Source organism: Chaetura pelagica, unplaced genomic scaffold (genome assembly GCF_000747805.2).
Source record: "Chaetura pelagica isolate M959 unplaced genomic scaffold, ChaPel_1.0 scaffold350, whole genome shotgun sequence".
NCBI lineage: Eukaryota > Metazoa > Chordata > Aves > Apodiformes > Apodidae > Chaetura > Chaetura pelagica.
Window position 1 is genome coordinate 771,123 of NW_009951818.1, and position 12,168 is coordinate 783,290.

The following is a 12,168-nucleotide window of genomic DNA, read 5'->3' on the forward strand; positions in this document are numbered from 1 at the left end:
GCATAATGGCAGTGATCTGGTGGAACTCTGCTGATCCAAATGAAGACTGTGCCATTCGTTAGTTCACCTCACTTTTGTTGGCTGTCCTAAGGCACTGCTTTTCTCTCTTTGGCTTTTAAGAGAGGCAGAAGATGTCTACTAGTGTTTCAGATGCTTTTATTGTAAAATATTCTAATGAGAGACAGTCTCTATGACTGCAGATTGCTTTCAAATGTTATTTTGGACAAGCATTTGCAACTTGGCAAGCTGGAGTGGACTCAAGCATTGTGTTCCACTGCTGCGATTAGCACAGAGATACGATTAGTAGTATTTCTGGGATTTGTTCAAACTGTTCCCCATCCATGTCTTCCTGCGGTCCTACTACTAAATATCAAGGCAAAGGAGCATTAATACCTCAGCCTTTTCCTCATCCTTGATCACTGTGTTTTCCCCTGCATCCAATAAAGGATAGAGATTCTCTGTAATTGTCCTTTTGCTGCTAATCACATCCTCTGCAAGTCCATCTCTGACAAACTGCAGGTCCAGTAGTATAGACCAGAGGGAAAGTTGTGCCATGACAGATTTATATTAGTTATTAGATAAAACTTCTTCACTGAAAGGGTCATCAGGCACTGGAACAGGCTTCCCAGGGAGATGGTTGAATCACCATCCCTGGAGGTGTTCAAGACACATAGATGTGTTGCTTAGGAATACAGTTTCACACCAGACTTGCAGAGTTAGGTTAACAGTTGGACACAATGGTCTTAAGAGGTTTTCTCCAAGCAAAACAATTCTATAACTCCGTTTTTCCCATGCAGACAGAAGATACATGCACACTTGGAAGTAACAAGAAGTCTCTGCCATCAAGAGAATCATGACTTTTCAGAGCCTTTTAAAAGCTTTTTATTACATGGCATGATATGCTTAAAATTACTAAAACATTTGGTTCACAAAATCCAGCATTAAAAGCCCTAGTCCTTGAATATCAAGCAATTGCCATATCTAGCATAAAGCATTTGTCAAGATGTATTGAAATTAATTATAATAGCAAATGTTATTATAAACCAGCAATCAATGTTCTTAATACTGAGACATTGTATGGAGTATGAGTTTACTGTAGTCATAACAAGTAAGCATATTATCTTACAAAAGGAACTATACAAAAGAATAGTGAGTCAGAACAAGTTACATATGCTACATTAAGTGTCCTAAGCAACTCTGCAGCTCGAGAGAAAAAAAACCAAGGGTAAAAGAGCTAAAATATCAATACTTTTTAGATTTCAAAACAAATCCAAAACACAAATCACCGGTGGGCATTTGAAGGGCTGTGTGGTTTACACCCTCAGGTACTTCAGCATAAAATTGTCCTTAAAGCTTAACATAGCACTACTACTCTCAAGCAAGGAAAACACCCACAACTTTTTTCCCCTCCTTATTTTCCCTTAACATTCAATTTTGAGTTCTCAAGACAATCTACATACCAGCACCAGTTAAGTTAGAACATTTCTGAGAACTCTGTACTCTGCAATACTTGTACTTCTTAATGTTTTGCAAACATAAAGAGACATTTTACTAAAACAGATTTCAAATATACTATATTCATAGACTCCTTCTTCATACTCGTCATACTTTTGCTTAATTTTCCACTTATGTATTAAATTCAAAGCTTTTAACTGACAACTCATTTCCAAGGAAACATAAATACATGGGTCACTGAAAGGTTTTGCTAAGAGATTCACCTATTTAAAGAGAACAGATTTTGAAGTAACAGAAAAAAACTATAAGTGGATAATACTTATTTGGTGATGTATGGTTTATCCAAAGACACCCTATGGACCTGTCCTTTCAAGGAGACAGAGAAGCATTTTTAAGTAAGCAAAGTAAACAAACTGTACCTGAGATAGCTGCCAAAATAAGCAACAATGTTTGGATGTTTACAGTCTTTCATCATAATGATTTCCTGCTGCACAACAGCAAAATCTTCTCCTGAAAAGCAGAAGAATGAATATTTTCATTGGCCTGGTTCATACTCATATCTCAACTTGACTTTTAGTACACATTTATAAAAGAAACATACAGAGTCATTAAAACCAATTATCTGCTAGTTTCACAAACATATAAAGCAGCTGTAAATCAATATTAAATTAATAAGGGCTTAGCAGTAAGTAACTATATTCTTAACAAGTTTCATTCTGGGCAAGCTGGACCTTACATCTGCTATCTGGTATCTCTTACTATATTGGCCATAGCTCTTTTAAAAGTTGTTATTTTCCCAGAGAACCCACTGAGTCCATCTGCATATGCCCTGCCAGTAGTCCAGGTTCTTTATAAGGTGACAAAACTTTGCTATTTATGGCTATAAGTTCAACACCCATGAGATCATCTTCCTGAGCTAAAAACATTCAATAGTACACAGCTGCTGCAATGTTTCAGTACACCCCATAAGCACACAGATTTATGGACAGTATAAAACACGGATGTAGATGTGGCATCTACCCAAGTCTTACTATTTGGTACCTAAATTGTTCCTGTTTTTGTAGAAAAGCTTCTTACCAGATGTGTACTCTGAGAAAAATATGTCATAAAACTAAAAACCCAACAGAGGCATTTTTGTTTTGGGACTGTTGTACAGGGATTTTGTAGGTATGTGAAGGACAGAAGGCAAAAAAAGTAGCAACTGTAAGAGAATGATGGTAACAGGTACCTGACAGCCTTTTAAATTATTTTTTAAAGAAATACATGTCAAATGCTCTTTTGCAGTTTGGTATCTTACACTCAGGTTTCTCTTAAATTTCTTGTCATAATGTGGTATGTCATGCAGACAGTTATCTCTGTGAAAGGACATGATTTTTCCAGTATTTGACCAGTGTTTTCATTTAATCCAAAATATTCAAGTAGCATGAGCTACAGAGTAAGTGCCAGAGCATACTTAATCCTTACTCCTTAAACTGTTACCAAATCTGCTTACAAAGATAGCCAGAGCCACAGTTCTGGAATGTGGATGCTGCCCATCTGAAGCTGAGATTCAAGCCTCTACTGCAACTGGAAGCAACAACTACACAGAGAAACCGAGCTCCCTGAGCAAACCAGGTAGCTGAAGTGTGTTCTCTGTACATCACCCACATATCCAAAGGCTGCCAAGAACATTTAACTGCAAGATGCCAGTAGCTATCCCCATCAGCACACTATGAGGGCATCTACCGCAGCTGCAGTGCATCCCCAGGCTCTGACCACAGGTCACATAATGCACATAGCACAATTCCCAGAGTCCTGCTCAGTACAACCCACACTTCCAGAATTGTAAGAGAAGTGGAAGAAAGTACCAATTTCTTTCCCTTCTTGTCTGCATGGACCTTAAGGATCAAACAAGGTAAGAGTTAAAATACTCCCCCACTCAGACATTAAATCTTGAAATAGAACACTAAGAGTTATGAGTTAAACAAACAGCCTGGATATTTTACTCCCCAGATTACTGTACTCTTGTTCAACAAATGTAGCAGTTTTAATAGAACAGCACTTGCAGGCTGATAACTGGTCTGTAGAGCTTATGTACTTTGTGAAACTGCAACATAAGCACAGTTCAAGCATAAATCTAGCATACCATGAAGGCCTAATCAGAGACTTCATGAGAATTTCAGAAGACGTACTCAATTCCCATATACTAATGCTCATCTATTACTACACTCTTCCTTCTTATTATTGCTCTATCCAGCTCTCTTTTCTGCATTGCTGTCCCCCTTATTTCTTTAGTTTTATGCATGGGCTTGTATCACAGTGGTTGAAAACATAGTATTTAAAAAAACAAACCAACTTCTCTCACTGAAATTTTAATCAGCTTTCCTGTAAGTGTTCTCCAGTTACATTTTTTTTCTCACACATACTGCTTGTCATGCTTGGTTTTTTGTTCATTGGTTGGGTTTTTTTTAGAACAGTATATTTTGTCCTACACTAAAAGGCAACAATTATCCCTTTTTTCAGCAAGTAGACTCAACTGATTTTGTACAATTGTATTTTCAGCATGAAAATATGTAGTTTCTCTGGCCTATTTCAGCTAAGAAACACTTACCTGGTTCTAGTTTTATTACTTTAATTGCTGCTAGCTCACCCGTGTTGACATTTCGAGCCTACAAAAAACAGCAAAAAAACAACAAACTATTTAGAGGACTGAACACAGCCATCAGCTCTGCATTCTCAACTGTTCATTCTCTGACAACACAAAGAGCAACTGAGATACATACAAGGGTCTAAAACAGTGGAAGTACTTGTTGAGGTTTTCTTTTGTAGCAGAAACACCCACAGGAGGAGTCAATACATTAAAATACCTTGTACATCGATGTTTCGTGCCAGGTTAGATTTTTTTTTTTCCTAAGTACACCATGCATTTATATTTTATTTGGCTTACAGCATATATTTTCACTAGATAAGCATAATTATTGAGTTCTGTTGTATCCAAAACACTTATTTAAAGTAATCCACCTCTGTGCTAAATGTCAGTGAACCAACCAGCAAAAATTCTGTAGCTCATGCTGCTCTTGAGCACACAGTTTGCAGGAAGCATTCTTCCAACAAGACTTCTCATCCTGCATTTTTTCCCTAACAACAAAGCAAGCTATCTCAAAAAAACCACCACCACAAAAACTGAACAAACCACTAGGAAGCTAATTTGTACCAAGAGCTGGAGCTAGAACTATGCTCAAGAAACCTTGAACTGCCACACAATCCTAAATTATTCAAGTCCTCGACCATGCTGTACTTCTGTGTTAAAATCCATAACAAACTGACCACTGAGATACTGACCACAAAGCAGCTATAACATAAATGGATCTCACAGCAGACAAGCAGGGCTCAGGGAACATCACAGGCTGCACCCTGCAGCATCTATGACTGCTTCCAAGACACTCATGAGACTGACTTAACACTTCCTGCTCATTTCACTATATGCCCCTTGGTCCTTACCCTCCACCAGTGACAGCACCCTTCTCTGGCTGCCAGGGTGTGAAGAAAGTAAGTCAGCAAACAAATAAGTTTGAAAGCATTTCCCCTCCTATACACAGCAGCTCTAAGGGCAACTTCAGCAACAATTATTCAGCAGCTTAACTGGATTTTGCATGAGACTCTGTCATGCTAAATGCTATGTTCTACTGAGCAACCAAGGAAGCTAATTTTTTTTAAAGTCATCAGGAGGCAACATAAATTAAGATAATAACAATTTCTCTTCTAGAACTGGTGCACTTGACTATTAACTGAAAACCAAGAAGCCACTTGCCCAGTGTTTTCAGGATACTTTCATACCCCTGCACCCAGCTACAGGGAGAGCACAGCAAATCTGCTCCACAGCACTAAAGCAGCAGCTCCTGAAGGATGCTCAGCTACAGCCTCATCCCAGGGAAGCCTTGATACCCACAGCTGCATTGTGCTGGACCACTGCTGAAATGAATGCTGTGCCTGCTCTATCCCCTGCACAGGGGTGAGATATAAGTGCAGTGTGTATTCCTATGTTTAGATACGTACCATCTAGCACAGCCAATCTCAAACCTCCCAGTGTTCCTTGGTGTGGCAAGGCTCTTCTGCAATGCTGGGAGTACTGACATTTGCAAGTAACTGGCAGTCAGGTGGTTATGGATAGATCCTGAGACCACTAGGAACCCTATTAAAAAGTCAAGGACCAGTCCCAACTTGATAACGTGGAAAGAACAGTTAAAAATTTAATTTTCTCTGGCAGCCTTCCCTGTAAGTCATAATTTGCCCACTCCACCTATGGCAGCAGGGTCTCCACTCATGACTAAACAGTGGAACAAAGCTGCTAAACACATTATGAACAAGAAAAGTAGGAGTTCCTTCAATGGGTGCCAGAAAATGAAGGGAAACACATGAGGAAGTGGCACCACTGAAGCATAAGCTAAGATTTCTATTCTTTTTTTCTTTTTCCAACACATTTTTTTCATAGCAAGAAATAAACACAGAGACAAGACATTCCTTCATCAACAGGCAGCGTTTTTAACCTCCAAGATTAGCAAGAAAAATTACTGAAGCTTTAACAAAGGCCTGAGATCATCAAAGAGTCTTTTTAATACTTAAAATACCTGTCTTGGGGCTACTTTTACTAGCAAGATATTCAATGAGACATAACTGTACCAGATACAAGTGAGGTGATCCTGAAGTTATGCATCCTGCATGCAGCTGGGATGTGCAAGCCATGCTGGGAAAATTTCAGAGGCTTCAAGAACATTTCTAGCCCAGCAAAACACTGTTTGGTAACTTATTTATTTATAATAATACTGTGCTAATCTGTTAGGAATCAATAAGCTGTGAGGTATAAAAAGGGCAAGTGTAGGGTCCCACACCAATATAGGTTAGGGGTAGACCTGCTGGAAAGCAGGTCCGAGAAGAAGCATCTGGGAGTCCTGGTAGACTGTAAATTATCCATGACCCAGCAATGTGCCCTTGTGGCCAAGGCAAATGGAATCCTGGGGTGCATAAGGAAGAGTGTGGTCAAGAGAGGTCATTCTCCTCCTGTACTCTGGCCCTGGTGAGGCCACACCTGGAATACTACATCTAGTTCTGGGCTCCCCAGTTCAAGAAAGACAGGGAACTACTAGAAAGAGTCCAGCAAAGGGCAACAAAGATGACTGGTGGATTGGAGCATCTTCCTTCTGAGGAAAGGCTGAGAAAGCTGAGACTCTTTAGCCCGGAGAAGACTGGGAGGAGAACTCATCAATGTCTATCAGTATCTAAAGGCTGGGTGTAAGGAGGATGGAGACAGACTCTTTGGTGGTGCCCAGTGACAGGCCAAGGGGCAGTGGGAACAAGCTGGAACACACGAAGTTCCACCTGAACATGATGGAAAACTTCTTTACTATGAGGGTGACAAAGCACTGGACCAGGCTGATCAGGGAGGTTGTGGAGTCTCCTTCTCTGGAGATATTAAATACCCACCTGGATACAGTCCTGTGGAATGTGCTATAGGGGATCCTGCTTTAGCAGGGGAGTTGGATTAGATGATCTCTAGAGGTCCCTTCCAAATCTGACAATTCTGTGAATTTCTTTCACACATAATGACTATGGTCATTATGCTCTGCAGGGGGCTATGGCAACTAGCAAAGACAGAAGGTGAGTAGGAGCTAGTGAAAATTTCAGAACAAATCTGATTAAAATATATGAGGATACTCATCACAAAGACTTATGTGATGGTGATGTCAAAAAATCTATAGATAAATCTAATAATACACCTGGAGCAGGACATGCAAAATCCTATCCTAAGGAATAGAGTGTGAGCAGCAGGCAGCCTTGTCAAACCCACAGTCTCCATACCTTGTGGTTGATTTGGCTCCCTCGTATCTTAAAGGGATTTCTTCAACATCATGTTCTCAAAAGAACTGTTGAAAATTATGGGCAGGAAAGAACAAACATTGTGTCTTTTCACCATTAGCTTAGGCATTGCTTCCCTCCTCTAGCACCAGCAGTAGCAGGACTCCTTGGCAAACTGGCGATTCCATGGACCAGTACCTTCCCAGGAGCAAAATCTGATCTCAGATCTTCAGGAACAGCAGGCTGCCAACTGCTTAAGTGCAAGTTACCAATGCCTTCAGGAACAGCAGGCTGCCAACTGCTTAAGGGAATACATTGTTGCTTAAGAAAACATGACTTGAAGTCGACAATCTGCATAAGTTATTGCTTTGCATCCTATTCCATAGCATTAAAGGAGCTGTCAGAGTAAGAATATGAATTACCTTTGTTAATCTGACCATAATAAAGAGAGATTATTCCGATTGTAGTGACACAAGGGTTCCTTGCAAAGGATCAGGATTGGGTACTCCTGAGAGGTTTTACTCAATGTCCTCAAATACCTCTGAAATCACCAGTGGTGGAACAATTCCTTACCGGGGCTCACAAGAAAGAGACTGAGAAGAACCAAGAGATATTGAGATTGAAGGATCAATAAAGGAGTACATGACTCAATAACAATTACAAACAAGTATTTCTGAGTCAGCAAATGCAACCAAAAATTTCAAAGGCTTATGTAAAAAAAAAAGTTCTTTTTTTTTTTTCCATTTGCACCCTAAGTGCTCAAACTCCCAGTCTCTGTGGATGAGGTTAACAGCAATAGCCAATAGTTTTTCCTCCCACCACTTTTGCATAAGCAGGAGCCTGCAACTAATTCCTTCAAATGCAGATTTCACTATGTCAATGGAAATGTATTACTCAAGTCTCCCAGAAGCAAAGATAAGCCTGCAATGCCTGCATCTACACACAGTCACATTTTTAAGTGTACAGCATTTATACAACGTCTGCTCTGGAAAACCATGTAAGGATCCTGATTCAGAGATCTAGATTGCTGTATGTGGAGAGGAGCTTAAAAAAAAAAACACCAATCACTACGTCAAGTTCTAGAACTGATGCCTTCTTGGATCTCCCCGTGAAAGAAGAGCAAGGGCATAGATGTGGACAGAAAAGATTCCTATGTAGGACTCTGCAAAACGGGAGATGACTCAGGGCCATCTGTTCTTCACACATTCTCTTCCAGCAACACACAGGAGCAGTACCAGAAACCAGAGACTCCAAAACACAGTTGAGAGTAAAAGTCACCAGGTGTTCCCCAGAGAGGTCCACAGAATCCAGGAGTTTCAGCGTGAAGCAGCTGAGCTGGTAGATGCACAACTTCCCTCACCAAAACCAGCGCTCATGCCAAACAGCTGGAAGCAGAAAATCAGGCTTTTTCTTTTTCAAAATGAGACCTCCAGCAAAGCACACCTTACAAGAGTTCTGTGTCTGCGTCTGTTAAATAGCTGAAGCCTAATTACAAGAACAGAAATAAGGAAACATGGAATAACAGATACCTTTGCAGGAATGACAGTCTCACTATCTATCACAACTATTTGAACTTTAGTGCAGAGGAAAGTGAAGGAAGGACCTTTCCTTTTGTAAGATGCTGAAAAACTTCGGAATGGTCCACCCACACTAGGTGAATGATTTGTGAGATGCTTATTAAACCAAAGCAATTACTGGGTTTTTTCCAAGATATGCTGCGATGTAAATTAATCACGTGATCAAGATAAACAGACCTAGAATCACCTCAGAATACACGTCAAATCTATGCATAGTTACTACAAAAAACAAAGCTATTAAGATGGGGGCAAGCAAGAGAACTATAGCATTATTATTTATTTGGTTGGAACCCAAAGCCTGAAGAATGGTATAAAATATAGAGCACCTGGGACTAGACGTTATTACAATGGAAGTTTCGTACCAAGCGACAGAAATGTCTTTCTAAATGAGAGATGAAGTAAACACAGAGCAAACTAAATTAAGCAACCACCTCATTTAATATTTCTCAAAACTGAGCAGGACAGTGCAATTTTTCCTCTTTGAAACGTTACTGTTCACCCTACACAATTAAAATCTTTGCAACAGTGAAATACAAAAGCACAACACAGAAATTACTTGTACAACAGCATAATTAATTCTCACCATTTCTAGCAGCTGTCTTTCTGGATGAGAATATTTAACAGAAAGTGAAATTCAAGAATTTTACTGACATATAACTACATTTAGAAAAGCAATTTTGCTATTAAGTCTCCAAACTAGACTTCAGAGGAAGGCAAATTACTGGAGAAGTTTACTGAGGGACAGAACACGATGCAAACAAAAATGCAACACAATAATACTCAACTCAAAAAAAAAAAAATCAAAAAAACCCAAAACAACAACAAACCCAACAAAAAAACATTATTAGCAAATCGTCTGTCAGTTTCATTACAGATACATCATTTGACAAAGTAGTAACTCTGTTTCACCACTAACTTTTAACAGTCTTGAGATAAGACAACTCTGAACAAAGGAACAGATTTTAATTTCTGTGTTTTACTTAAACTTCTAATAAGAACTTTGTTAGTATTAACATTTTAACATGGGAACACAGCTTCGCTTAAAAAAAAATTTAGAACCCTAAGATCATTTATCTCTTTCACCCCCCACTGAAGTGTTACGTCCAGTGTTTATGTCCCTGGGACATTAAGAGCCAAGCAACCCAATGAAGCTTCATCTCCTACACCAAACTTGCACTGTGCATATTTGAGAGCGAATGGCATGAACAACTGACCCATTACCTTTCTTCTGATGCATTCATTATTATCTTCTTCAAGGCCTCTCTGAAAGCTGAACTTGGGCAGGAGGGCAGACAATGATAAAATATTAGTTCAAGCCAAAAATCTGTTCTTGTGGTGCATTAGTGCATTTCCAAGTACTAGCCAAACTGCAGGACTCAAAGCAGCAGGATTGTAACAATCTGTTCCCTTTGAGTGTTCCCTGTAGTTCACACCACAGGCTCTAACTTCAAATTCTAAGATGTCCAGAGCAGAGACCCTGTGTCCCCCCCACTTTTTCTTTTTAAATATGTTTTTAAAAAAACAAATCAAACATTTAACCCGTGTCCTGTTCCAGCTTAGTTCAACTAAAACAGGGCAAAGAAGTAGATGCCAGCTGGTTTGCTCTGCTTTCAGCTCAACACTTCACCATTAAAGCAGGTTACATAAAGGTCAACATTTAGCAAGAATGTCAACATAACAAGATTGCCATCTTACTAAGGAAATAACCCCTACCTACAAGCAGCAGAAACGTCTCCCTCCATGGCTCTTCCTGTTAAGAGGGGGGGAAACCACAATTTACAAGGAACAGTTTAAAGCTGACCAAGTACATCCCATGCTTGGATCCACCCTGTTGAAATCCCAGCACTGACGAGCATTGTCATAACACAGCTAATCTCAACTTCACACAATTATCTCATCAACCACAAAACTCACCTACAGATGACAAGAAGTAGCAAATGAAATTTTCAGAAACTCCCCACAACCTTAAGATAAAGCCTAAGTAAGCTCATGCATGGATGACACACAGGACTTCATCGTTTCCTCTTTGTTGCATTAAAAGCAATCAGCTTTTATTATTATTTTTGGGTTAGTTTCATGCTCCGCTTTGAAGGCACCTTGGGCAAGGCCTTGCCTGAAAATTAAACAGGCAATAATCCACCCAGGACAAAAGTGTATCTCAGTTCCCCTCCACTGTCCACAACCTAATCAGAAAACACTTCTCCTCTTGAAGAAATAAGTAATTATAATATCAACCTACTGTACCCTGGTCCGAGGCCAGTGATCAATTCTGATTGATAAGCTACCACAGAGTAAACACACCAGTTAAAATCTGCAACAGAAAGAGAGCTGCAGTTTGCAGAAAAACAACAAAAAAAAACCCCAAAGCAGAGCATAATTCCAGCAGACTCGGATAATCAAAATATTGGGCACAGTACACAAATACTCAAGGAAAGCTGGCAAGGTGGGGAAAGCAACACAAAAACCCCATTCAATTAAACAATTGATAAAGCAAGGAGTTAGCACACTAAGAGCCCAGTAAGGAGAGGGTTTAGGTCCTGAAACTTCCGTGACATTTAACTGAAATTAAACCAAAATCACCCCACTCCAGAGACGACTTCATTCGAGGTGCACCTGCTACTGTCAAAGGCAGAATCGGTGCCAGTTTCATGCCCCTGAAACTGCGGAAAGGCTCTCACGTTTCCCTACAGTCCTGCCTCCTAATACAAATTCTCTTCAACGCACACGCCCACCCTGTGATGACAAAAACAGAAGCAGCTTTGAAAGCACATGGTGAAGCGATTCTCCCCACAGGCTGCAAATGACAAACTTCAATCCTCCACCACTCTGCTCTGCTCCCAAACGGGAGCAAATAACCACCGGTGTCACCCTGCGTGAGGGTGACACCAGGCAAGAGTTCAACCGGATACACAATTAACAACAGACGCTGCACAGCAGACAAAAACGTCAAAGTAAAAAAAAAAGCCCAGAAAGCCAAACTTAGGTTCAGCTGCTGTTGCTTGAGCTTTGTTTCTCCTGAGGTCAGGACGGGGCCGTGAAAGACTCTGATCCTAACTACACACACCTTTCCTGACCCCCCCCGTTTGCCCTTCCGACGGGGCAGCCTCACGTTTGTACAGAGACCCAAGCACAAAACACCCAAGACAGCAACGAGAACCGGGATGAGCGGCCCCGCTCGCCTCCAGGAACACGACGCCGAGTTACACTGGGGCTCGAAACGAGCGAGCGAGCGCGCCCTTCCCGCACCCCGCGGCTCGGCCTGGGGGCGGGGGAGCTGAGCCCCCAGGAACCGCCGGGGAAACAC

The 12,168-nt window shown here is 40.6% G+C and overlaps 1 protein-coding gene across 2 annotated transcripts in view; it reads right to left on the reverse strand.

The window, feature by feature from the left end:
- Nucleotides 1-4,099, reverse strand: part of MAP4K3 (mitogen-activated protein kinase kinase kinase kinase 3) — a 69,766-nt gene extending 65,667 nt beyond the window's left edge. Inside the window, exons 1-2 of one of the 2 annotated variants that reach the window (XM_010008538.1) lie at nt 4,046-4,099; nt 1,875-1,965 (exon numbers count right to left, since the gene is read on the reverse strand). In XM_010008538.1, coding sequence (XP_010006840.1) covers nt 1,875-1,930 — 56 coding nt within the window. In that variant the 5' untranslated portion in view covers nt 1,931-1,965; nt 4,046-4,099. The remainder of the gene's footprint in view (nt 1-1,874; nt 1,966-4,045) is intronic. The other variant, XM_010008546.1, reaches the window with a different exon arrangement.
- Nucleotides 4,100-12,168: the final 8,069 nt, after the last annotated feature.